At 47.4% G+C, this 27,907-nt stretch overlaps 1 protein-coding gene across 4 annotated transcripts in view; it reads left to right on the forward strand.

Moving 5' to 3' along the window:
- LOC141917738 (mothers against decapentaplegic homolog 7) overlaps positions 1–16,534 on the forward strand; it is a 39,108-nt gene extending 22,574 nt beyond the window's left edge. For all 4 annotated transcript variants that reach the window (XM_074811153.1, XM_074811155.1, XM_074811156.1 and 1 more), the window contains one exon: positions 14,699–16,534. In XM_074811153.1, the coding sequence (XP_074667254.1) occupies positions 14,699–15,246 (548 nt within the window). In that variant the 3' untranslated portion in view covers positions 15,247–16,534. The remainder of the gene's footprint in view (positions 1–14,698) is intronic.
- The last annotated feature ends 11,373 nt before the right edge of the window (positions 16,535–27,907 follow it).

Below are 27,907 nucleotides of genomic sequence, written 5' to 3' on the forward strand. Positions count from 1 at the left end.
TTTTATTAAGGTCTTTAAAAGGTTTTTAATGTGTAACCCACATAGCTACATGTTGCCGGTGGAGAGCTGTGGCTTTCCTGGGGGCTGTATCCCTGCCCTCCCCAGGGCATCACCGGGTACCAGGTGACCTCCCCCCCCTTGTAACAGCGGAGCTTTATTTTTAATTGCAAAAGGTCTTCATCCTCTAAAACCAAGCTCAGTAGCTGTGTTGAGGGGGGCTGTGACACTGGGGCTGGCATGGCTTGGTGGCCTCTGGTGGCTTTGGCATCTGCGTCAGTGATTTATCCCCACGCTGGAAAGGTGATGGGCAGGATGCTGTCATGGGAGCCTCCACCACAACCCAAGCTGGGAGAGATATTTTGTCAAGCTCATCCTCAGGTCTGATTTGCATTGTTGTAAGTCAGGGGCCCTTTGTGTTCTGGTTTCTCCTTCTCAGAAGGTTTCTGGTTGAGATCTGGGTTGGGTATGGGTGGAGAAGAGATGTGTCTTGGTAGCTGCTGAGGACAAAACACGGAGGTGTTCACTCATCTCTGGGAGCTGGGGCTGGTACAAACCCCAAGTCGCTTGGTGGTTGCATGGCAGCATCTCATGAACGCTGGCTTGGGCTTCCTGTGTTTTCCAGAGGAGCCTCTTGGCTGATTGTCATTAAAATGTGATTATTCTGGGTTGCTATCAAGGCAGGGGAGGAGGTTGGAGGGTGCATGGGGCTGCAGAGCATCCTGCAACACCTCCTGAGCCAGCAAGTCCTCCCAGGACATCCTCACCAGCAACAGGGACACAAGCAGCAAAAACAGGATTTCTGGGGGTTTTCCACATGGACCTGCATGCCCTCATGCCTATCTGGGTGACCTGGAGGGTCTTAAAAACCCCATGGATGTTGGCAGCATTCCTCTGGAAGGGTCTCCCCTACTGAAGCATCCCTTCGTCCCACCTGAGCACTGGGTTGGAGCTTGGGGAAGGGATTCCCATCCTACTGCTTTTTTGAAACAAAGGAAACGTTTTTCCACACCTTTGAGGAGTTCAGAAGGAGAGGCAGATAAAGAAGGTTCTTTAAATTAAAACTTCAGAAATAATTAGACTGACTATATACTAGAAAACAGCAAAGAGGCCCATTTACTATAAGTATTATGAATGGATTTGGCTGGCTTTTTCATCCCCACCCTTCCTCTAAGGCTTTTCTCTGAGCTGAGTTGAAATTTGGCCCTCAGACAGCACGGTACTCTATAATTTGCATGGCTGATGAGGCCTGAAGCCTGGTACAGAGGAAACTGGAGTCAGCTGGCTCCTCTAACCGCTGGAGACAGGCAGACGGGCATTTTTGGTGTGTGCCTGCGTATTTTTTTTTTCCTCCCCCTTGTAGCTGCAGCTTTCCTTGGCTTTTAAAGAAAAGAGGTACAAAAAAAGGTTTTCTTCTCAAGCCATTTTTAGCCGTGGTAATTGATTAATCACTGTAATTAGACAGTAGCAGTGACTAATAGGATGTTTATGAATCAAATTTCTGGTTTGATGGACTCCATGAACTCAGCAGTTTCACTTTGATTCTTTCTTTGCCATCCTTCGATGCAGGGGACATCAGGGAGCTGGGCTTCCTTCACACATATATGGATCACCCTATATTTTTCAATCTTGGACATCCCTCCTGGGCCACCCTTAGCATTTGCCATACTGGTGCCCACTCTTGAGGCTTTGTAGGTCTGCAACAACATGCTTGCAGGGAGCCTTTCTTGGTTTGTTTTCTTGCTGTTGTGTCCCATCTCTGAATTAACCCTCAAAGGTTAGGGCTGGGTTCCAGGTTGGGAGAAGGTTGACTCAAGGCGCCACCAAGTTGGGGTAGGAACCTTAGGGGATGTCCTCAGGGATCAGTCATCTCTACCCACCATCTAATCCAACCTTATTTTTCTGATTTCACAAGAGGGTTTCCCAGCTGTGGTGAAGGTGATGGAAGTTCTTGGTTGGGACACCAGGGGACTGAGCAGAGCACTCCCAATCTCATAGGTCACCACTAATGTGAGTCTGAACCAAAGCCCTAGTTACAAATATTGGGAAATCACAGACTCCTCCCCCTGATGGCTTCTGACAGATTTTATCCTCTGTGTCCCTATCAGACTTGCAAGGTTTCAAATCTGTTGGCAACATCTTGGTTTCTGGATACCAGCCCTTCGAAAACTTCAACAAACTGAAGTCTTGGGGGGGAAACACAGGTTTCATGTAAGGTTGACTTATTTTTCTAGGAGCAAGGAGCCATTAAGTGATTGGGTGGACAACTTGTTAATAAATTAAAGAAATAATCTTAAACCTGCATGACTACTGTATATATTGAGTAATAAGAGCTGCCCAATTAGACATAGACACAAATTTATGGTCTAGCCTGTCAATCTGTGGATTAAGGACTCCATAAGTACCTACTGACACAATGGGCTGTAATGGCTCCTAAAGAGATGTTATGGTCTATCGTGTGAATAATCCACAGATTAAGGGCTCCCTAAGTATGTGTTGACGTGACCAACTGTCCCAGCTCTTTGGGGGCTCTTGTGTTGGCATGGTGGAGGGACCCTGCGGGCCACCTTGGGTGGTAGGGCCACCTACTGCATCCCTGCAGTAGGTAAGAGTTTATTTTCTCTGCAAACAACAGGAGCTTAACACATGACTATCCTCTAAATTAGCCTTTCAGAAATCATCCCAGCCATCAAAAGCAGGGAGGGGTGAGGAAGCTGAAGCCGTCTAGCCCTTGTGTGCAGGGAGATATAAAAGGTTTGGGGCAAACAGTGCTGTGGGTGGTGTCTCCAGGTTGCCCACAAACTCTGTTAAAGGCACAAAGACCCTTTTCTGCAGCAGGATATATCCTTTAATTTGGATTTTTCTTTGCTTTTGCAAAGCATACCTGGAAATCTGGCTTTGAAGGATTTTTCTTGGTGGTTTTTTTTGTTTGTTTGTTCCTCTGCCCAAGTAGCCTGTAAATTACCCAAGAGACTAGAAAGGAAGTAAAATTTCCATTTTTGGTCCTCATTTTTCTTTGCTTTGATGAGCTGTGTGATTGCACATCATGCTCGGCGTTGTCCTCGCCTTGATGTAATGCCTGTTCACTTCTTGAGTAAGAGTTCAGGGGTGTGTTTTTCCTGAGATCCTGCAAAAACAGCACTTGCCAGTGACACAAGGGGCAAAACTGCAACTGGAGTACCCTGAGCTGCCCTGAGGACCCTCAAGAAGAGCATGCAAAAACCCATAAATAGCTCTGGGGATGAGCAGGAGAAGATGGGGGGCATGGCTCTGCCCCGGGATCGCAAATGCCACTTAAGGTCAGCCAAGAGAGATTACAGGGTGTGAGACGCTCTGAGCTTGGTCTCAGCCTTGTCCCCGGCCAGATGACATGTGCTGATGCCAGTCCAGCCAAGTTTTTTTTTAAGCACAGATGCCCTCTGTGTGTGCTGACGGATAAAGGAGGAAGGACCATAGGTTCATCTGCTCATCAGCGGTGCCCACATCACCCGTTTTCCAGCAAAAAGCTGCCTCCTGGGAAGACAGGCAGGGATCTCGCCACCGCTACAGGTCTCCTTGCTGCCCCAGGAGCTCACATCTGTGTCCTGATACTTCTGGGAAAGGTCCATAAGACCAATCTCCTTTTGGTGCTGTGATTTCTTGGTGGGCATCTACATTAATTTATCTGTTGTCTTTACCCATTTGTGTTGGTTTATCAGTTGTGCGTGTAGTGTCACCTCCACAAGTGGCCCAGGTGAAGGTACCACAAAACCTAAGCAACTTGATCTAGTTGAAGATGTCCCTGCTCATTGCAGGGGGGTTGGACTAGATGACCTTTAAAGGTCCCTTCCAACCCAAACCATCCTGTGATTCTCTGATTCTATGAAAATGAGGAGAAGTTTGTTAGCAGTTCAGGGTAGATGATGCCATGGTGAGTATTGTGTCAGGGTTGATGTTTGATGGGAAATCCACAACAGAATGAGGGAGAGGAGGGGGGGCTGTGATGGTGAGAAGTTTAGGAAAAGCATGAGAAGATGCTTTGGGTCAAAGCTACTCTTAAAAAAAATAATTCTATGAATATATATCTAAAAGTATAAATATGTAGTTTGAAACACTTCTACAGTTGGATAATTTAATTTGTGTCTAATCCTAATATAACTGAGGAAAGATCCAATTACAGGCATTTAAAAACCTAATCAGGAACGCAGCTATATTCCCATTTTCAGCAATGAGTTGTTATTATCACAGAAATCAGTGACAACTTAGGTAGCTCTTGACTTGATCAGATAGGAGTAGTCCTAGCGGGTGAGATAACTCAGTGTGTGCTAAACTTGCTGTGCTAAACCTGCTGTTTTCTTTGGAGGTCGGTTGATTACAGGAAAACCTTTAGCTATGTCAAAACAAAACAAAGCAGAACAAAAGATCCCCAGCCCACCTCCCCTCTATGTTCATGAACTTGGCACCAGGACAAGGCTGTGATCCAAAAGCTAGCCAGGAGCTGCTTTGGTTTTATTGGGTTTTTTTTAAATTCAGTTTTGCTGAAATGTTTCGGTTCTTCCTGAATGAAAAAAAAACCTTTTTCTTTCCATACTCCTAATAAAACTGCTGGAGCTCAGAAAGAAAAAGTACAGATGACATGGTTTCATCATCTTTAAAGTGTTCATGTGTTGAGGAGTGTTGTGGTTTGAACTCAGCCAATAGCAAATCACCACGTGGCCAGTCGTTTACTTCCCCTCCCCAGTGAAATAGGGGAAGGACAAAAAAAAGAAATTTGTAGGTTGAATAAAAAAAATTTAGTAATACAAATAACAAACCAACAGTAACAATAGTAAGTCCAAACAGGTAATATATAATGCAGTTGCTCACCGACTGGCAACTGGTACGCAGCCCACCCCCAGCAGCGATCCCAACCACGCCAGAAATCCCACCGCACTGACCAGAAAGCGGAAAAACAGAAATGAGTGAGCACGTGTCTCCTTATATACTGAGCCTGACATCACATGATATGGAATACTCCAATGACTTACCTGGACCCAGCCATCTAGCTGTGCTCCCTCTAAGCCCAAGGAAAGTTAACTCTATCCTGGCCAAAACCAGGACAGTCTCCACCCCTTATTCCATACCATTTACGTTATGCTCAGGTTCAAAATACATCCTAAGGAATCACCACCCCTTTCCCAGGTCTCACAGATATCATTCCCTCAGTCTATGGGCCATCCTTCCAAAATGTCGACTGACTTCATTTAGTCCATAACTTCGGGTTCCATCTGTCATGACACTCTTTAAGGCTGGAGGAAAGAGGCGGAGTTGGCTCAGTCAGTGGAGCAGGAGGCTTTAGATGTGGCAGGAGGATGTTGTAGGGCACCAATTGCAATAATAGGGTTATTTGACAGTTCGATTCATTGGCTATTTTCACCTAAAATTAAATCTCCCCGAGGCACACATCGGACTTCTCCATCCTTCTACATTACCCACCAAGTGCACCCAGGTCCTTGGGCAAAAGTGATCCCACGCATGGGTTTACCTTTACCCGATGCAGGAATAACCCAGACGGTCTTCCCCAATGTATTTTTAATGCGCACTACAGGGGCTTTATCCCCATCTACAGTATGTAGGAGCTTTGATTGAGCAGGGCCAGTTTGCTTGGCAGATCCTCTGGTATTGACTAACCGGGTGGCTTTTGCTAAATGCAGGTCCCAGTGTTTGAAAGTTCCACCACCCATTGCTCTCAGTGTAGTTTTTAGCAACCCATTGTATCGCTCAATTTTCCCAGAGGCTGGTGCATGGTAGGGAATGTGATATATCCACTCAATGCCATGTTCTTTGGTGTCTATGAGGTTGTTTCAGAAATGTGTCCCATTATCTGACTCAATTCTTTCTGGCGTGCCATGCCGCCATAAGACTTTCTCCTCAAGGCCTAAAATGGTGTTCCAGGCAGTGGCATGGGGCACGGCATAAGTTTCCAACCAACCGGTGGCTGCTTCCACCATTGTAAGCACATAGTGTTTGCCATGCCGAGTTTGTGGGAGCGTGATATAATCAATCTGCCAGGCCTCCCCATATTTATATTTTGACCATCATCCTCCATACCAAATGGGCTTTAACCGTTTGGCTTGCTTGATCGTAGCACATGTCTCACATTCATGGATTACCTGTGCAGTAGCATCCATGGTTAAGTCCACCCCTCAGTCACGAGCCCATCTATATGTTGCATCTCTTCCCTGATGGCCTGAGGAGTCATGGGCCCAGCGAGCCAGAAATTGTTCACCCTTATGTTGCCAGTCCAGATCCACTTAAGCCACCTTAATCTTAGCAGCCTGATCCACCTGTTGGTTGTTCTGATGTTCTTCAGTGGCCCGGCTCTTGGGTACATGAGCGTCTACATGACATACTTTCACAACCAGATTCTCTACCCAAGCAGCAATATCTTGCCATAATTCAGCAGCCCAGATGGGTTTGCCTCTGTGCTGCCAGTTGCTCCATTTCCACTGCTGTAACCACCCCCACAGGGCATTTGCCACCATCCATGAGTCAGTATAGAGGTAGAGCACTGGCCACTTTTCTCACTCAGCAATAATCAAGGCCAGCTGGATGGCTTTCACCTCTGCAAACTGACTTGATTCACCTTCTCCTTCAGCAGCTTCAGCAACCCGTCGTGTGGGGCTCCATACAGGCGCCTTCCACCTGCGATGTTTCCCCACAATGCAACAGGACCCGTCAGTAAACAGGGCATATCGCTTCTCATTATCCAGTAGTTTATTATATGGTGGGGCCTCTTCAGCACACGTCACCTCTTCCTCTGGCGCCATTCCAAAATCTTTGCCTTCTGGCCAATTTGTGATCACTTCCAGTATTCCTGGACAGCTGGGGCTCCCTATTCGAGCCCGTTGTGTGATCAGCACTACCCATTTACTCCACGTGGCATTGGTTGCACAGTGTGTAGAGGGGACACTCCCTTTGAACATCCAGCCCAGCACTGGCAGTCGGGGTGCCAGGAGGAGCTGTGCTTCAGTCCCAATCACCTCTGAAGCAGCTCGGACCCCTTCATATGCTGCCATATCTCCTTTTCAGTTGGAGTATAGCGGTCCTCAGATCCTCTGTGTCCCCGACTCCAAATCCCCAGGGGTTGACCCCGAGTCTCCCCTGGTGCTCTCTGCCAGAGACTCCAGGTAGGGCCATTCTTCCCAGCTGCAGTGTAGAGCACATTTTTAACATCTTGTCCTGTCCGAACTGGCCCAAGGGCTACTGCATGAACTATTGCCTGTTTAATTTGTTCAAAAGCTTGTCGTTGCTCCAGGCCCCATATAAAATCATTCTTTTTCCAGGTCACTTGATAGAGAGGGCTTACAATCTGACTGTAATTTGGAATGTGCAGTCTCCAGAAACCCACAACACCCAAGAAAGCTTGTGTTTCCTTTTTGCTAGTCAGTGGGGACATAGCTGTTATTTTATTAATCACCTCCATTGGAATATGATGACATCCATCTTGCCATTTTACTCCTAAAAACTGGATCTCTTGTGCAGGTCCCTTGACTTTACTATGCTTTATGGCAGAACCAGCTCTCAGAAGGATTTGGACTATTTTCTCCCCTTTCTCAAAAACTTCTTCTGCTATATTACCCCATATAATGTCATCAATGTACTGTAGGTGTTCTGGGGCTTCACCCTGTTCCAGTGCAGCCTGGATCAGTCCATGGCAAATGGTAGGGCTGTGTCTTCACCCCTGGGGCAGCTGATTCGAGGTGTATTGGACACCCCTCCAGGTAAAAGCAAACTGTGGCCTGCATTCTGCTGCCAGAGGGATGGAGAAAAATGCGTTGGCAATATCAATCGTGGCATACCACTTGGCTGCCTTCAACCCTAGTTCATACTGAAGTTCTAGCATGTCTGGCACAGCAGCACTCAGCGGTGACATGACTTCATTCAGACCACGATAGTCCACTGTCAATCTCCACTCTCCATTAGACTTTCACACTGGCCATATGGGGCTGTTAAAGGGGGAGCGCATCTTGCTGATGACTCCTTGGCTCTCTAGCTGACAAATCAGTTTATGTATAGGGATGACAGCATCTCGATTGGTGCGGTATTGCCGTCGGTGCACTGTTGTAGTGGCAGTTGGCACCCGTTGTTCTTCAACCCTCAGCAATCCCACAACAGAAGGATCCTCTGATAGACCAGGTAACACAGACAGCTGTTTAATTCCTTCTGTTTCCAAGGCAGCTATACCAAAAGCCCACTGATACCCTTTTGGGTCCTTAAAATACCCTCTCCTGAGATAATCTGTATCAGGAATACACGGAGCGTCTGGGCCAGTCACAATGGGGTGTTTTTCCCACTCTTTTCCACTTAGGCTCACCTCAGCCTCCAATACAGTCAACTGTTGAGACCCCCCTGTCATTCCTGAAATACAAATGGGTTCTGCCCCTGTAAAATTCAATAGCATTAGGTTGCATTGGACACCAGTGTCCCCTAAAGCCTTATACTGCTGGGGGTCAGATGTTCCAGGCCATCGAATCCACACAGTCCAATAAACTCGATTGTCCCTGTCCTCCACCTGGCTGGAGGCAGGGCCCCTCTAATGTTGGTCATAATACCTGCTAACGACAAATGGGTTAGTGTGGTGTGCACGGGTTTCAGCCTCATCTTGATCACTTACTTCTTGTGAATACAAATCAGAAGTTCTTCTCATAGGATTGTGAGCAAAGTCAACCTTTCTACTCTGTTTGGTCACTTGAGTACTGGAAACCGGAGCAGCATTTCTCCTGAAAGAACCCCGTTTTGTACTTGTTCTTCCTTCCAACTCACATACCCGCTCTTCTAGGAGGTAGGTGGGTTTTCCATCCCATGTCCTCATGTCTTCTCCATAGTCACGCAGGTGATGCCACAGCTTCCCCCGTGGTGTGTACCGGTTCTCTCGAGTAGGGAAATGACTGCTCCTAATAGCTGAGATTCTAGTCCGTGCAGGTGGGGAGTAGGACATGTCCTCTTTAAATTGCTGGAATTCTTGAGATAATTTCTCCACAGCCGTGACAAGGGGGGAAGAGAGACTTTCTTCATATTGTCTTAGTCGGCGAGCCAATTCATCCACTGTTGGTCCCTCTTCGTCTTTCCAGTCCATTACTGCTAATGCATTGGCATATGGTGAGGGTGTGCTCCGTACAAACTTCTGCCACGTTGGGCCAGTTTCATTGGATTTCATCTGGATCTGTGGGTAGCTGTGCATTATCTAGGTCATAATAAACTGTCTCCTGCATGGCTAGCTCCCTCAGCTATTGAATACCTCTCTCCGTAGTGGTCCACTTACTTGGATGACATACAAAATCTTCCTTGAAGGGATACCTCTCCCTCACACTTGACAGAAGTCGCCACCAAAGACTGAGATTTTGTGTCTTCTTTCCGATGGCTTTGTCAATGCCCCCTTCCCTAGACAGGGATCCCAGCTGCCTGCCCTCCCTACCCTCTAATTCCAAGCTAATGGCCCCACTCAATGCCCCCTTCCCTAGACAGGGATCCCAGCTGCCTCACCTCCCTACCCTCTAATTCCACACTACTGGCCCCACTATCCCAGCATCGGAGCAGCCAGGTAACAAGTTGCTCACCTGGATGGCGGCTGAAATCTTTTCGCATGTCTCCCAACTCACTCAGGGATAAGGATTGGGTGACTATCACTGGCTCTGCCTCCTCCTCCTGTTCTCCTGATGGGCCTGGTTCATCATCACCCTGTACACTGCGAGGGGATTTTCTTGTGTATTTCTTCTTCTGTATGGGAGCAACTGACGCTGTCATGGGTTGGTTCTCTGGTTCAGCTGCAGTGCCCATCATCGGGCTTGTAGTGGCTGCAGTTTCTGTTGTGGACTTAGGAGTGGTTGCACTGTCTGTTACTTTGTTACCAGATCCACAGCCCTTCTGTTCCTCTTGAGGGTGCTGAACAGTGTTTAATAGCACTTGGTAGGCGTGGGCTAAGCCCCAGCATGTTGCAGTGAGCTGTGCCTCTCTGGAATTACCCGGGTGACAACATACTTTTTCCAAATATTCTACTAATTCTTCAGGATTCTGCACCTGTGCAGGAGTGAAGTTCCAATACACCAGAGGTGCCCACTGTTCTAGGTACTTGCTCATGCTACTCCACACCCCCAGCCACTCATAATTCTCCAACCCTGGGGATAGATCTCTGGGTGATACTCTTAAATAGTTGCTTAACCCTGAACAAAACCTGAACCACATGCAGGAACACACTGGCTCCTAGCAGTAAGATGACCATGTTAATATCAACATTCCATGGATATTTCAAATTCCTGAATTTCTCAAACACAGTTGTAAATAGCCCCAGGACCGATGACTGCATCGTGTCATAGATCAGCATCACATAGTACAGCAAAACCAAAATCTTAACCCAACTCTCATGGATGGTGAGCAACAGCATGGGAAATACATACTGCAAATGAGGTGATAAAATCCTAAGGACCCAAGCAATAGTCATTATGACCTGATCTGTCGTTATCTCAAACCTCAGGCCCCACATTGGGTGCCAAAAACTGTCGTGGTTTGAACTCAGCCAGTAGCAAATCACCACGTGGCCAGTCATTTACTTCCCCCCCCCCCACCCCTCCCCGGTGAAATAGGGGAGGGACAAAAAGAAGAAATTTGTAGGTTGAATAAAAAAAAATTATTAATAGTAACAAAACAACAGTAACAATAGTAAGTCCAAACAGGTAATATATAATGCAGTTGCTCACCCACCGGCGACTGGTATGCAGCCCACCCCCAGCAGCGATCCTGACCGCACCAGAAATTCCACCACCGACTGGAAAATGGAAAAACGGAAATGAGAGAGCACACGTCTCCTTATATACTGAGCATGATGTCACATGATATGGAATACTCCAATGACTGATCCGGACCCGGCCATCTAGCTGTGCTCCCTCTAAGCCCAAGGAAAGTTAACTCTATCCTTGCTGAAACCAGGACAAGGAGAAAAGCCACACCAGAAATTTTCTGCCACTTCCAAGTGATGTGAGATGCAAGTCCTTCTGCCACAACTTGGGAGAATCAAGCGTGGGGCTATTACTGATAAATTTGGGTATTTCTACTTTGTGAATCTCCCATACCCACCTTCATCTGGACCTCCTTGGTTTCAGCAGCTTTTAATTTTTTGGGCTTATTGCTCTGGTGTCCCATCCTCCAGGATTTCTGTAAGGGTGTAGCATTTTCTGCAGCATCTCTCCCCAGAGCAGGATGATGCTCCAAGCCCATGGGCAGCATGTGCACACCTGAAGCTAGAGAAATCCTGACTGTGGCCTTTTATTGAGCAATTTTGGGCAGGACTTGATGTTCATGAGGGTAAAGGCAGGTGGTGGGAAACCTCACAGCCTCTCATGCTGGTTGGTGTGTTGGGAAGTAGCTGGGATGATGCTTTTGTGGAGGAAACTCCTTCCTCGCCAAGGGATGTGCTGGTAAAAGTCAGGGAAGCCTCTCAGGAAAATTCAGGAGGGTGTAAAAGATATGGAAAAAAATCTGTTTTCCAGTGGGAATGTGATATTGAATTATGTGGTTGTGCTGGGGCATTGTTGGTGATGAACCATCTGCACCAAATTTCCAAGAAATGTTACCCCAAAGTCTTTGGGGTATCAAGTTATTGCCTTTATTTCTCCCCTCCATGCAAAAATGTGCTCTGCTTCGTATGGCCGTTCTCTATAGACCCAACTATGAGTGATCAATACAACTAATTCTCCAAATTCTTGAGGGCAGACTTTATTTTCAGTTATTTATATATATATATATTTTTCACAATAAGCTTGCACAACGTGCTGGGGAGAGCCTGATGGAGCCCCTAGGCAGTCTGTAATGCAAACCATGGAAAATAATAATAAACCAATGATAGCAGTAAATGGAGGGATGCTTAATAACAAAATAATAGCACGGATATTTATAGCATTAAACATTATCATTGTTTGCTGGAATATGGGAACACTCACAGTTCAGTGGGAGTTTTCCAGGCATTTAGAAAGGGATATGTTTGCTCCGAGGAGCTCATAAAAAAAATGCTTTTAACTCAAAAAAGAATCCCAAAGCATTTCTCAGCTGTTTCTGGTCTTTCACACGCAAGGATATGTTACGGGTGATATGACTGCAAATTTCCCAGGATCTGGGTTTTTGTGTGGGTTTGTGGCAGGCAGAGATGGGAGTTGGATGGTGGGTCCAGATGAACTCAGCGGGACAGTTTGGGGCAAAATCCACCTATTTGCTTTATTCGCCCAGACCCATGGTCATTGCCACCAAAAAAGCCTTTTGGGGGAAAAAAATTTCCATCACTGTAGGAAGCATCTCTGCATCATTTTTTCCTCCTCTCCTGCAACCACCTCTCCTGCCTCCGCCACCCGAGTGATGCCATTGGCTTTTCCCACCCTTTTTCCCAGTGGATGCCAGGATCAGGGAGGCGGGTGGGAGTGGGGAGATTCCGCTGGGGTCCCAACAACCATGAAAAGTGGCTTTGGTGGCGTCTGGCAGGGAGGCCTGATCCTGTTTATCTGAGCTCAAGCCTTATATTCTCATGGCTTTTTAACTAGACATCCAGTCAACAGCCGAAGCCTGCAAACAGAAGAGGCTCTGGCATATTTATACTGTGTGCTGGCATTGGCTCATTAAAAAAAATAAATATCCCAGATTACCTAAGACTTGTCCTTGAGGTCTGGTCACCCAGTGTCAGTGAAAAAGTCTTCCCCCTCCCCCCCCCTCCTGAAAGGGATGCTTTTATGTTCAAATAAATAAAAACCTACAGGAATTTCAGCGGGGTTCAATGGCTGTTGCTCGAAAATTCCCTCAACTGATGTAAAACAAATACCAAGAAGCTCTGAGCATCACTGGCAGGCAGTCAGCAGGGAGGGTGTGGCAGAGGGGGGCGATGGGTGGTTGAGATGGGGATGGATCCAGGACCATCATCCCCCTGGATCCAGGAGCATCCCCACCAAATTCCTCTATCTCCCAGGCATCCTCCCCATATTCCTCTGTCTCCCAGACAGGTGGGGGAAACACCATCCTGGGGGTGTTTCTTGCCCCACTGGATGCACCCTTGGGTGGGGGGCACCCCATTTGGGTTAGGGGGGAGGTAACCCAAGCTGCCCACCCTATCTCCCCTCAGTTCCTTGCATGGTGCCAGGTTTCAGCAGGATATAAAGTTATCTGCCACAAAGTCTTGGGAGGCACTGAAAAAGGGAGGTGGAAGGACAAACCAGGGCACACCTTGATGGATGCTGTCACAGGGACCATCCCCCCACCGCTGGAACCCCCATCCATGGTTTCACCCAGGAGCGAGGGTCCCTATTTTGGGGTGTATATGATCAGGCCCATTTTTAGTAGCTGCCTCCAGCAACTGGAGAAATATTTTCCTTACTGGCATAGAAATGAGGAAATTAAAAGTGTGTGGCTAGGCTTTTTTTTTTTTTTTTTAAAGCACAGTGCAGGGCTTGAAGCACAACTTTGAGACAGGAGAAAAATGCCTGTGCTGGGGAAATGGGCTTATTAATAGCAAAAACTACAGAAAACAGGGCAGCCAGTGTGCCGCTGCCGTTGCTCATGCTGGGGGAGTTTGGGGGGCTGCTAAGGTGATGCAGGGAGAGCTTTGGGGTGCTGGGTTACCCACCATCCCCAGTCCCATAGCTGCTCCCATGCTGCAGGGGATTATTTTGGTAGCGCTCACTAACTTGCATTCCCAGCTTGTTGGGTTTTTTTTAATATATATTTTTTTCCAAATACAATTATAGAGATGAATAGTTCCCAGGTTTTAACATGCCTACTGAGGCTGGAGGGAATTGCCCACTAAGCAGGGCTGGGCTGCTAGGGATCCTCTGTCAGGAAAAGTGGCTTTTTCATGTTTCTCACCCCCCCCCCTTGCTTTTTCCTCCTACGTCATATCCTTGGTGCTCGCATGAGGTACTACAGGCAAGGGCCAAAGAAGGGCTATGAGAATGAATTTCTAGGTTTTTTGGAGGTTTTTTAGGCCATTTTTGTTAACAAGAGTGAGATTTCTGGTCCCCACCCTCCCGCCATCTGACGGCGCTTCCTGCAGGTCGGGGCTTCATCAGATGTCTCCATCCTTTCCATCACCCAGGCTCTGCCTACAGGGAGGGAAAAGCCCCATGAATTAGAGCAGGCAAGTCCTTGTCCCCTCTGGTCCCATGGGGTGACCTTCAATGTGCTTTTCTTAGCAGCACCTCATTTTTTTTCGGCATCTGTGCACAGTAGATAGTTATTTATGAAAACGGATCCATCATTGGTTTTAGGGTGTTTGGTCTTGCTGGATGCAGCAGGCTGGAGCATCTCATCTCTCCTGTTGGCACTGAAGGTGGTCCTAATGATAGTTTGGGTGAGGGATGGCTGCGTCACGGGTGCTGCTGATGGGTCTCAAGCCACTTCTGAAGGTGGACATGGTGATTTAGGACCCATACCTCCAACCAGAGCTAGGCACGGAAGCAGCACAGGAATCCCCCAAACTTGGGTCAACTTAAATGGTCTTAATAGTGGCCTTAACACATGCCTTTTGGAAACGGTGGATGTGCTATGGGTGTTGGTGTGTGCATGGAGAGCATCATGAAGACATGGGAAGGCAAGGACCGGACCTGCCAGCATTGCATTGCTTTTAGATTGCATTACCCACACCCCACCCCCCCACCCCCCCCCAGTGCTCAATTTCTCTTTTTCTTCCTTTTTATCTCCTGTTCTGTAGATTCCCAAGTTCTTCAGGACTCGGGGGATCGGTCACACTGGTGCGTGGTGGCATACTGGGAAGAGAAGATGCGTGTGGGTCGGCTGTACTCTGTCCAAGAGCCCTCCCTGGATATCTTCTATGATCTACCTCAGGGGAATGGTTTCTGCCTCGGACATCTCAACTCGGACAACAAAAGCCAACTGGTGCAGAAGGTCCGCAGCAAGATTGGCTATGGCATCCAGCTCACCAAGGAAGTGGATGGCGTGTGGGTGTACAACCGCAGCAGTTACCCCATCTTCATCAAGTCAGCCACACTGGACAACCCTGACTCCAGGATGTTGCTGGTTCACAAAGTGTTTCCAGGTTTTTCCATCAAGGCTTTTGACTACGAGAAGGCGTACAGCTTGCAGAGACCCAATGACCATGAATTCATGCAGCAACCATGGACTGGATTTACTGTTCAGATCAGCTTTGTGAAAGGCTGGGGCCAGTGCTACACAAGACAGTTTATCAGCAGTTGCCCATGCTGGTTGGAGGTTATTTTTAATAACGGAGTGGACTCATGACATTTATACTACTTTGCTGCTATTATTTCCTTCTGAGTGCTTGCTTTTCATGCAAACTTCTTGGTTTTGTTTTGTTTTGTTTGTTTTTCCCCCCTCCTGTTTTGAGAAATAGCTTATGGAAAGATTTTTTTGCCTTGAGTAGTTTGATAAATATATATATATTTTTTAAAAGTGTGAATGACCAATAACTCAGAAGGCAAGAGAAGAGCGTGGGGGGATGAATCGCATATGGTAATTATTTCACACCTCTGAAAGGATTATCCTATGTGATCGATGGATTCGGAAGACATTTGCTATATGTTACAGCTCCTTCTCTTGTATAAAACAACAAGATACCTGTATTTTTTACACATCACCTTCCCCTTGCCGCCAGTCATCCCCAGCGATGGTGACACCAAGACCCTTTTCCCAGCAGTGCTAACCCCACATTGCCACTGAAGGATGGTGCAAAACGTTCCCAACCAGGTCTTTACCTACCCTTTTAATTTTTGTTTTATTTTTCTTGTTGCTGGGTTCATGTCTTGTCACTGTGTTCATCCTTCCACTGCTTTTTGTTTTTTATGGTCATGGATTGATGCAAGGGGAGAAAACAACAGTGGAGAAACCTTGTGCATGGCCCGTGCTTTATAATTTGAGCTGAGATGTGAAGCAACAGAAGCCTAAGCCTAAAACAAAACAAAACCAACAAAACAAATGAAAAACAAATGGGAAAACAAAAGAAAAAGTGTTCACGATGGTCTGTTGTAACCTGTTTAGATCAGGTTATCCTGGTACCATCCCATCTGGAAATGCAGTTGTGCTTTCATTTCTTCTTGAATTCATACACAAGTATGATACTTTAACACTGTTCTTAGCTCAATGAGCATGTTTAGACCTTAATATAAGCTATTTTTCTAAATGTAAAGGTTTAAATGAACAAGAGAGCATTCTCATTGGAACTTTAGCATTGTAGTGCTTTGGAAATAAAACACACACACAAAAAAAGGACTCCTTAAAAAAACGCTGAGATTTATTAAAGAAAAAATGTATTTTATGTTATATATAAATATATTATTACTTGTAAATATAAAGACATTTTATAAGCATCATTATTTATGTATTGTGCAATGTGTATAAATGAGAAAAAAAAGATGCACTTTGCTTTAATATAAATGCAAATGACAAATGACAAATTAAAAAAAAAAAAAGAACACAAGATTGGTGTTTTTTTCTATGGGTGTTACCATCCAGATGAATGTTTTTTCTAAAGGAGTTTATGTTCCATTAAAAAATAAATACATACACTTGATCCCAGGCTGTGCCGAGTGGCTTTTTCAGTGGCGGGGATGAGGCAGGCAGGAGAGATACTGCTCTAAGTGGGTACCGTGTGGGGTCAGCGGTGGGGAAACCACCTTCCTGCCAAAGTGCCTGGACCCCAGGAATGTGACTTCCAGCCTCTGCTGTCCTTCACGTGGATGATGGCCATAGCAGTAGAGCAGGCTTTGTGAGCACCTGGACCGGGTTTGCTCAGCACTGTGCCTTTCTGTTCAACAGAGATGTGCCCAACCCAGAGGGATTTATTGAGATACAGTATTTGGTTTGCTCTGAATCAAGTGTGCCTTCAGTTGGATTCATATCACTGAGCCTATGAACTAGCTCAAAATGGCTTTTGATCATATGCAAGATTTGCATGGGAGTTTCAATTTACAGGGTCTTGCCTCTCATCCTTCAAGTGGGAGTCAGCATCGAAGGCTGAGGGCATGATGGATGTACCCACCTTGTCTTGCTTGATATTCACTAAGAGACACCTGGAAGGGCAGATGTTGGGACAATGTCATCTATGCTACAATTTGGATAATTTCATTCTGCGCCAGAAGATGTGAAATATCCAATAATCACATCATACCTTCATGGTCCAGCAGTGAAACTCATTGATGGCTTGCATTAGAAGCTCAAGGAAGAGTGCTCCTGCCCGTGTCCTCGATGCCCACTCAGACAACACACTATCAAAGGCTCTACAGATGAAGGATGAAGCAGATGACTTTATTGCAAAACTGTCAACTCCTCTAAGCTTTTGTAGCATTTATCTGTGGGAGCAGGGCTGTGCAGACAGTAGGGACCTGGGGTTAGAAAGATCCACCAGGTCGATGGCTACACTAGGGTTACGGTCAGCTGGATGAGAAGTTGGCTTTTACTCTGGAGTAACCAAAAGATAGGGAATATTGGGCTCACTCATACTTCTCTCATCTCCAAGCTGTTATGCTGGCAACTAGGCATGGGTCTTTACCCAGAAGAGATGAGATGATAGTTTCGTCCCTGATGTATGACACCAAAGTAGCGATGAGCCATATGGGCACACCAGAGAACTCTGCATTTAAGAGATGTTTTGCAGATGTTTTCACCTTGTTCTATGAGGTACATACCATATCCTGGTGGTTAAAGTCCTGAAGCCGAATTCTAGCATAGATGATGTCCTTTGAATTGAGATCTGGGTTCTTGTCCCCACTCATCAGTCCATGAGATGTGACCAAATCATTTAACCTTGCTGTTTCTCAGTATTTCCACTTGTGAGATACAGAGGCTACAAACCATTGCTCCTCCTGAGAGCTGAAAGCAGAGGATAGAAATACTGTACCCCTAAAAGAACATGCTTCATAGCAGCTTTCCAAAATATATAAGGGCCACAAAAATGATCAGAGGGCTGGAACACCTCTCCTGTGAGGACAGGCTGAGAGAGTTGGAGTTGTTCCGCCTGGAGAAGAGAAGGTTCCGGGGAGACCTTATTGCAGCCTTTCAGTACTTAAAGGGGGTTTATAAAAAAGATGGGGACAGACTTTTTAGTAGAGCCTGTAGTGATAGGACAAGGGGTAATGGTTTTAAACTGACAGAGGGGCGATTCAGACTAGACAGAAGGAAGAAATGTTTTATGATGAGGGTGGTGAAACACTGGCACAGGTTGCCCAGAGAGGTGGTAGATGCCCCATCCCTGGAAACATTCCATGTCAGGTTGGACGGGGCTCTGAGCAACCTGATCTAGTTGAAGATGTCCCTGCTCATTGCAGGGGGATTGGACTAGATGACCTTTAAAAGTCCCTTCCAACCCAAACCATTCTATGATTCTATGATAATGCAAAGAGGAAAAACGATCCAGCAAAGCCCAGACGCTGTCTGTGGAGGTATCCCCATGATGAGTACAGTACTGCTGGGCTGTTGTACCACTTGCAAGGTGCAGAGAGGGTCTGCTGGGCCTGGGATATCCTCCACACATCCCATTTTACACCTTGTCCTATGTGACTACCACTGGCCGTGGCTGGAGACATGTTGAGCTAGCTGGACCTTTGGCTGGACCTTCAGCTGGACATGACTTTCCAGGTCAGATGTTACAGTGATTGTCTGGAGAATGAGCTGAAACACCACACGGAGCACTTTACTATATGTGATACTTGCATTCACAGAATCACAGAATCATCTAGGTTGGAAAAGACCTTGAAGATCATCTAGTCCAACCATTAACCTAACACTGACTGTTCTCAACTACACCATATCCCTAAGCACTATGTCAACCCTACTCTTAAACACCTCCAGGGATGGGGACTCCACCACCTCCCTGGGCAGCCCATTCCAACGCCTAACAACCCGTTCTGTACAGAAATGCTTCCTAATATTCAGTCTAAACCTTCCCTGGCGCAACTTGAGGCCATTACCTCTTGTCCGATCACTTATTACTTGGTTAATGACACTCATCCCCAGCTCTCTGCAACATCCTTTCAGGTAGTTGTAGAGGGCGATGAGGTCTCCCCTCAGCCTCCTCTTCTCCAGACTAAACAACCCCAGTTCCCTCAGCCGCTCCTCGTACGACATGTGCTCCAGCCCCTTCACCAGCTTCGTTGCCCTTCTCTGGACACACTCGAGTCATTCAATGTCCTTTTTGTAGTGAGGGGCCCAAAACTGAACACAGTCATCGAGGTGCGGCCTCACCAGTGCCAAGTACAGGGGTAAGATCACTTCCCTGTCCCTGCTGGCCACGCTATTTCTGATACAAGACAGGATACCATTGGCCTTCTTGGCCACCTGGGCACACTACTGGCTCATGTTCAGCCGGCTGTCAATCAACACCCCCAGGTCCCTCTCTGACTGGCAGCTCTCCAGCCACTCCTCCCCAAGCCTGTAGCGCTGCTGGGGGTTGTTGTGGCTGAAGTGCAGCACCCGGCATTTGGCCTTATTGAAACTCCTACAGTTGGCCTTAGCCCATCGCTCCAGCCTGTCCAGATCTCTCTGCAGAGCCTCCCTACCCTCGAGCAGATCAACACTCCCACCCAACTTGGTGTCATCTGCAAACTTACTGAGGCTGCACTCGATCCCCTCGTCTAGATCATCAATAAAGATGTTAAACAGGAGTGGCCCCAAAACTGAGCCCTGGGGGACACCACTCATGACTGGCCGCCAACTGAATTTAACTCCGTTCACCACAACTCTTTGGGCCCGGCCATCCAGCCAGTTTTTTACCCAGCGAAGTGTGTGCCCATCCAAGCCTCGAGCAGCCAGTTTTGCCAGGAGAATGCTGTGGGAAACGGTGTCAAAGGCCTTACTGAAGTCAAGGTAAACTACATCCACAGCCTTTCCCTCATCCAATAAACAGGTCGCCCTGTCGTAGAAGGAGATCAGGTTTGTCAAGCAGGACCTGCCTTTCATAAACCCATGCTGACTGGGCCTGATCATCTGGTTGTCCCGCATGTGTTGTGTGATGGTACTCAGGATGAGCTGCTCCATCAGCTTCCCGGGCACCAAAGTCAAGCTGACAGGCCTGTAATTTCCCAGATCATCCTTCTGACCCTTCTTATAGATGGGCATCACATTGGCCAGTTTCCCATCTGTCGGGACCTCCCCGGTCAGCCAGGACTGCTGGTAAATGCTGGAAAGCAGCTTGGTGAGCACCCCAGCCAGCTCCTTCAGCACCCTCGGGTGTATCCCATTGGGTCCCATAAACTTGTGTATGTCTATGTGATGCAGTAGGTCACTGACTGTCTCCTCCTGGATTGTGGGGGGGTCGTTCTCCCAGTCTCTGTCCTCTGGCTGAGGAGGCTGGATTCCCTCAGTACAACTAGTCTTGTTATTAAAGACTGAGGCAAAGAAGGCATTAAGGACCTCAGCCTTCTCCTCATCACTTGTTACCACTTTTCCTCCTGCGTCTAGCAGGGGATGGAGGCTCTCCCTGGTCTTTCTTTTGCTGTTGACATACTTATGGAAACATTTCTTGTTATCCTTGATTGCTGAAGCCAGATTAATTTCTAGCTGGACTTTAGACCTACTGATTTCCACCCTGCATAGCCTCACAGCATTTTTGTAATCATTGTGAGTGGCTAGCCCCTTCTTCCAAAGGCTGTAAACTCTCCTTTTCTCCCTGAGTTGCAGCCAAAGCTCCCTGTTTAGCCAGGGTGGTCTTCTTTGCCGCTGGCTTCTCTTACAGCACCTGGGGACAGCCTGCATTAAGGACCTCAGCCTTCTCCTCATCACTTGTTACCATGTTTCCTCCTGCGTCTAGCAGGGGATGGAGGCTCTCCCTGGTCTTTCTTTTGCTGTTGAAGTACTTATAGAGACATTTCTTGTTATCTTTGTCTGCTGAAGCCAGATTAATTTCTAGCTGGGCTTTAGACTTTATTTTATGTGATTTTTACCTGCATTCATCTGTCAAAATAAAAGATCAGGTGATGCTGTTCACAGTAAGAAAGCTGGGAAATAATCATCAGAACTATGGCTTTTCAATACTACGGCAGCTTTAGCTAAAATTTTCCAGTCTTCACCTCCTGCTGAGGTAATTTTAGCCCTCATTCAATGCAAAAAAAAAAAAAAAGAAGAAGAAAAGGAAAAAGAACATGACAGAAGGATGCTATGAACCAACTCATGTGTCCCCATTCACCCAGAGCTTGTTCAGCTGGTAGATGCAGGGTGGGAAGTAGTTTGAAGGTTAAAACGGAGATTGGAGATTAAAGCGAGAAAGTATTTCCCCTTGGCTGGGGTTTGCTGATGCTGTAAATCCATCTTTAGGGCTCAGAAAAGCTGCAGCCACATAAAGCAAAGTTCTGACCTGGAATAAACCTGGTCAGAAATGGTCCTGCTGGCATTGTCCTGCCCGGATGGAGACATCATCTGGTTGTACCACTCTCACTTTACAGGAGTCCCTCTGTAGCTGGCAAAAAACTAGGCTTAAACACATGTACTTACATAAACCCTGAGTGCTGGAGATAATTTGTCAGAAATGCAGTTATGCAGCTGCTCTTGATCTGGTCGAATTGGGATGATCCAGTAATGCCTGGATTAAGCGGCAGAACCACAGCCTCGACCTGCCCTTGGGCGGAGGAGCTGTGGGTGAGGGCAGAGCTAGCTCCTTCCCAAATGAAAATGTTGATGTCCAGCCTCCAGGTCACTCCTGGCCAGCAACATGATATTCTTCTTGCTCCATTCTCACAGCACCTAAATTCAGGCACCTCCCCAAGTACGAGCACCCCAGCTCCATGGGCATCCATGGACATCTTTCAACAGAGCAGTGGTGGCCCTGGGACATCACATATCATCATGTTTTGTACGGCTTAGCTGTGGTTTCCACTCTTCCCTCCTTGGAAATCACCTTACAGAAATCTCATTCACTTAGGAGGCTCAGACATTAGCTGGTTGAGACAGTCTGAAGTCCTGATTTCCCAGTGGACGGTGGGACATGTCTCCCTCCTCTCCCTTACAAAAGGATTTATCTGGAAATTTGGGATGTCTGAAATCAGTCTGTTCTAGTTAACTGTACTCTTGCTTTGGACCAGGGCTCCAGCATAATCAGCACTAAATATTCTAATAATATACTGCAACACAGTAAATTACAGCACGGTTGAGCCTTTTTTTCCCAATGTTGCTGAGCAGTAATTGAGGAGTGCAGTAAAGAAGGGTCAAACAATGTAAGTTTTTGTTGCTAAATTGTATGTGAAATATGCTCAAAGTGTCAATTGCTGATAAAAGATGGTGTCTATAATAGCTGATGTACTGAGAGGGAAGGAGGTAAAACTCCACCATCTTGAGATCACGCTTTTCCATGTGGGGAAACCATTTGCAAATGGATTTCCACTGGGATCATAGTGCAGAGCCATGATCCCAGTCTCACTTAGGTGATGCTCAGCATCTGACTCATTCTCTATCCTCCCCAAGGCATCTGTGGTCTCTTGTCTTGCAGGTTGTTTGAAAGCCCATCAGGTGAATGGACTCTTCTGTCCAAGCAGCCCTCAGGATGATGTGGTGGTTATGGGTTGGTGGCTCCAGACAATTCAAAGAGTGAGACCTTGGAAAAGTATTTGCTTTATGCTAGTTGTACTTTGCTCTCACCATTTACTGGTGTAAAGTTGCCCCAGTGGAGCTTATCTCAGTCTGCAAATGGTAGCTCAGTTGGGTCTACGTATATATATGCACGTCCCGGTCTGCAAGGGCTTCTGGAGGCAAAGTGGTGAAGAACTGGCTTAAGATGATTTAATAAAAACCACCAATACGTGGAAACGGCATTTACTTTGTGTTGTGTACATGTGTTTAAAAATACATCCTGGTTTACTGGGCACATGGTTGGAGACAAGATGTCAATGTGTAGATACATCTCTTTTTTTAAGGGAGGAGATGAACGTGGGCTGGGACAACTGATTCAGAGAAATGTTCACAGCAAGAAGTGATGGATGGAGCTTCTCCTGTGCCATTTATTTGTACAGTAGTATGGACTCACATGGGGTCCAGAGCCTTTTTGGGCCAGGCATTATAAAGAGAAAGACCTTACTACAAGCAGCCTATGCTCAGCCGGCAATGAGAGGTGTTGTGCTAGGGATGACAGCAAGGCCAGGTTTGCACCTGAACCCCCAGCCCATGGTTGGAGAGCTCTATCCCCCATGACCCTACTTTGCCACCAAGCTTTGACAGGAGGATGTCCCTGCCCAGCCTTTGCACATTTGCACAGCAGAGCCAGAGGGACATCCCTGGGCGCTCTAGTGAGTCATTGTACAAATTTTTGGGTGGCTTAAAGATGAAAAGAAACAAAAACTGAAACACTTGAGAGGCTCAGGCAGGTCAGGTGGTTAACAGGGAAGTCACTGTTGTGTCACGTTTCCCAGCCAAGATCCCTGTCATCAGCTTCGGTGGTGTACTGGGTCTGGCTGAGCCGGAATTGGTTTTCCCCTATAGAAGCCCTCATGGTGCTGTGTTTTATGTTGGGAGCTGGCAGGGTGTTGATAGCACCCTGGTGTTGTGGCTACTGCTGAGTAGTGCTTACACAGCACCAAGGCTCTTTCTGACATTTCCCCCCCACAGTGGGACGGGGTGGGCAAGATCTTGGGAGGGGACACAACCAGGACAGCTGACCCGAACTGACCAAAGGGATATTCCAGACCATATGACGTCTGCTCAGTATAAAGCTGGGAGAAAGGAGGAAGGGGGTGGGGTCACCCTTGGTCCTCCGAGGCAACCACTACGCGTATTGGAGCCCTGCTTCCTGAGAAGGCCCGACATCACCTGTTCATGGGAAGTAGAGAATAAATCTGTTTTCTTTTTTTTTGCTTCCGCGCACGGACCTTTGCTTCGCTTTGCTTATATTAAAACTGCTGTTGTTTTACCCACAAGGGTTGTTTTTGGGTTTTTTTCCTATCTTATTTTCTTTCTCCTCTTTGCCCTGTTGAGAAAAAAAAGGGGAAGGGGGGGGAAGAGATAGAGCGACTTGGTGGGTACCTGGCATTTAGCCAAGGTCAAACCACCACAGTCTTTTTCAGCACCCAACGTGGGGCGGGACAACGGCAGTTTTATATTAATTGTGCTATAGCTATAGCAGTTAGTAAGCGACAAGCTCTTGTGCTAGTCACGGATTTGTTTATTGCTCTGCTTATCTTTATTTTGCTAAGCTCGGGAACATGCTGGAAGAAATTGGGAACATCATGAGTGGTTTTATTCTGCAGGCTCCTGAGGTACTTATTAATCCTTATGTTAGCTCTTTGATACTGTTCATTAATGCTATTCGCCTATTGTGGGTTGTGTGGAGCTTGGTATGTTTTTGGTGTAAGAGAAGGCAAATTTTGGGTGAGAGAATGCCAAAATGTGCCCTGAGGCGGCCTGTCCCTGGGTGGCAGGGGGAGTGGAAGGATTTGGGCAGATTCCTAGGACGGTTATCACCTCCTGTAGCCTGGGATCTTACCCCTGAACAGGCAAGCAACCCCACAAAACTGACACAACACCTGATAGAAGGGTGCCTTGTCTATCCCGATGAAAATCAGCAACTCCTAGCGCTGTACTGGGGCCTGGCCTGTGCTTATCGAGCTGCAGTTCAGTGCTCTCAAAGGACTGTGGTGGAGATGGGAACTCAAACAATAACAACAACAGCAGAGATTGCCCCAGTAGTAAAAAAGAAACAGTGGACAAGGAGAACAACAGGCCTATACCCTTGATTAATAAGGGACGAGAAAGAAGAGGAAGAAGCGGGTCCTTCAGCAAAGGGGTCAGAAGAGGGAATAACAGAACTCAAACAGGAGGCAGAAACTACCCGGTCCCTGACATCATCAGAACTGCGAGATCTGCGGAAAGACTATAGCCGCCAGCCGGGTGAGCGGATTGCTGCCTGGCTGCTTCGATGCTGCGATAATGGGGCTGATGCTCAGCAGCTGGAAGGTAAGGAAGCCCAACAGCTGGGTTCCCTTGCTAGAAATCGAGGAATTGAAAGGGGAATTGGAAAAGAAACAGGAATTTGCAGTCTGTGGAGACGGCTCCTTTCAAGTGTTAAAGCAAGATATCCTTTCAAGGAAGATCTTACGGACAACTCCCCAGGGAGGTGGACTACTGCAGATGAAGGTGTCCAGTACCTGAGAGAATTAGCAGTGCTGGAAGTCATCTATAGTGATCCAGATAATGATGAAGCCCCTAAAAATCCAGAGGATGTCCTGTGCACACGGGCCATGTGGAGGAAGGTGATTAAAGGTGCACCATCCTCGTATTCTGCTGGCTTGGCTGCGATGTACTACCCAGAAATGGATGTGGGAGAAGGACTAAGATGTACGCCAACTGTGGAGGCAGTCTCTTCCTGGCTTCAGAACTTTGAAGAGAGTCTTGGAACCTCCTCATCTCTACGGGCGAGTGCCTTAGATGTCAGGAGCACCCCAAGAAATCAGTTCTCTTCCACCCCAGTCAGAGGGAAAGGGAACCCCAGGCGCATGACACGTGGCGAACTTTGGTTCTTCCTGCGTGACCAGGGGGAGGACATGAGGAAGTGGGATGGTCAACTCACCTTTAAGTTGGAAGCTCGTGTACAGGAATTGCGAGGAAAGACCCCTGCCAAGAAGAAGACATCCAAGAAGGTTGTTAATGTAGCTGGTGTGAAACCACAAGAAAGTAATCGGCGATCTCCCAGATACAGGAAGACTAAGATCAACTCCCTTGACCCTGATGAAGGAATCTCCGGCCTGGCACGGCAAGGGTCAGACAGTGAATACTCTGACCAAGAACGGGAATAGAGGGCCCCTGCCTCCAGCCAGGAGGAGGAAAGGGATGATCGGGTGTATTGGACAGTGTGGATTCGATGGCCTGGCACAACAAATCCACAGAAGTACCAGGCTTTAATCGATACCGGGACACAGTGTACATTAATGCCATCAAGTTATAGAGGGGCAGAACCTATCTGGATCTCAGGAGTGACAGGCGGATGTCAAGAACTGTCAGTACTGGAGGCCGAGGTTAGCTTGACTGGGGACAAGTGGGAAAAACATCCCATTGTAACTGGCCCAGAAGCCCCTTGTATCTTGGGCATTGACTACCTCAAGAGGGGGTATTTCAAAGACCCAAAAGGATACCAATGGGCTTTTGGTGTGGCCAGTGTGAACACAGAGAAGGTCAATCAGTTGTCTAATCTGCCTGGCCTCTCAGAAGATCCTTTTGTTGTAGGACTGTTGCGAGTTAAAGAACAACAGGTGCCAATTGCTACGAGGACCGTGCACCGACGGCAGTATCGCACGAACCGAGACTCTCTGGCTCCCATCCAAGAACTGATCCGTCAACTGGAGAGCCAAGGTGTCATCAGTAAGACACATTCGCCTTTTAATAGCCCAATATGGCCGGTGTGAAAGTCTGACGGAGGGTGGAGGTTGACAGTAGAATATCGTGGCCTGAACGAAGTGACGCCACCACTGAGTGCTGCTGTACCAGATATGTTAGAGCTCCAATATGAACTGGAGTCAAAGGCAGCCAAGTGGTACGCCACAATCGACATCGCCAATGCATTCTTTTCAATTCCTTTGGCAGAAGAGTGCAGGCCACAGTTTGCTTTCACGTGGAGGGGTGTCCAATATACCCGGAATCGCCTGCCCCAGGGGTGGAAGCACAGCCCCACTATTTGTCATGGACTAATTCAAACTGCACTGGAAAAGGGTGATGCCCCTGAACATCTACAGTACATCGATGACATCATTGTGTGGGGCAACAAGGCAGAAGAAGTGTTCAAGAAAGGACAAAAAGTAATTGAGATTCTTCTGAGAGCTGGGTTTGCCATAAAGAAAAGCAAGGTCAAGGGACCAGCACAGGAGATTCAGTTCTTGGGAATAAAATGGCAAGATGGACACCATCATGTGCCTATGGAGGTTGTCAACAAGATAGCAGCTATGTCTCCACCGACCAACAAGAAGGAAACACAAGCTTTCTTAGGACTTGTGGGATTTTGGAGGATGCACATTCCAGGTTACAGTCAGCTGGTGAGCCCTCTCTATCAAGTAACCCGAAAGAAGAACAATTTTGAGTGGGGTCTTGAGCAACAACAAGCCTTTGAGCACATCAAACAGGAGATAGCTCGGGCGGTAGCTCTTGGGCCTGTTCGGACAGGACCAGCTGTGCAAAATGTACTTTACACAGCAACTGGGGAGCATGGCCTCACATGGAGCCTCTGGCAGAAGATACCAGGTGAAACTCGGGGTCGACCATTAGGATTTTGGAGCTGGGGATATGGAGGATCAGAAGCCCACTACACTCCAACTGAAAAGGAGATAATGGCAGCATATGAGGGGATTTGAGCCACTTCCGAAGTTGTTGGTACAGAAGCACAGCTCCTCTTGGCACCGCGATTGCCTGTACTACATTGGATGTTCAAAGGAAACATCCCTTCTACACACCATGCAACCAGTGCTACCTGGAGTAAATGGGTAGCGTTAATCACGCAACGAGCTCGACTGGGAAAACCCAACCGTCCAGGGATCCTGGAAGAGCTCATGGACTGGCCAGAAGGTAGAGATTTTGGAGCACTGCCTGAGGAGGTGGCTCGTGCCCAAGAGGCACTGCCATATAACGAGTTACCAGAAGATGAAAGGCGGTATGCTCTGTTTACTGATGGATCCTGTCGTGTGGTAGGAAACCATCAAAAGTGGAAAGCTGCTGTGTGGAGTCCCACAAGACAAGTCGTTGAGGCCACTGAAGGAGAGGGCGAGTCAAGTCAGTTTGCAGAAGTAAAAGCGATCCAACTAGCCCTGAAGATTGCTGAACGAGAAAAGTGGCCAGTACTGTGTCTCTACACTGACTCCTGGATGGTGGCTAACGCCCTGTGGGGGTGGCTACAGGAGTGGAAGAAGACCAATTGGCAGCGCAGAGGTAAACCCATCTGGGCTGCTGCATTGTGGCAGGACATCGCTGCCCGAGTGGAAAACGT

This window comes from Strix aluco, chromosome W, assembly GCF_031877795.1.
Source record: "Strix aluco isolate bStrAlu1 chromosome W, bStrAlu1.hap1, whole genome shotgun sequence".
Lineage (NCBI taxonomy): Eukaryota > Metazoa > Chordata > Aves > Strigiformes > Strigidae > Strix > Strix aluco.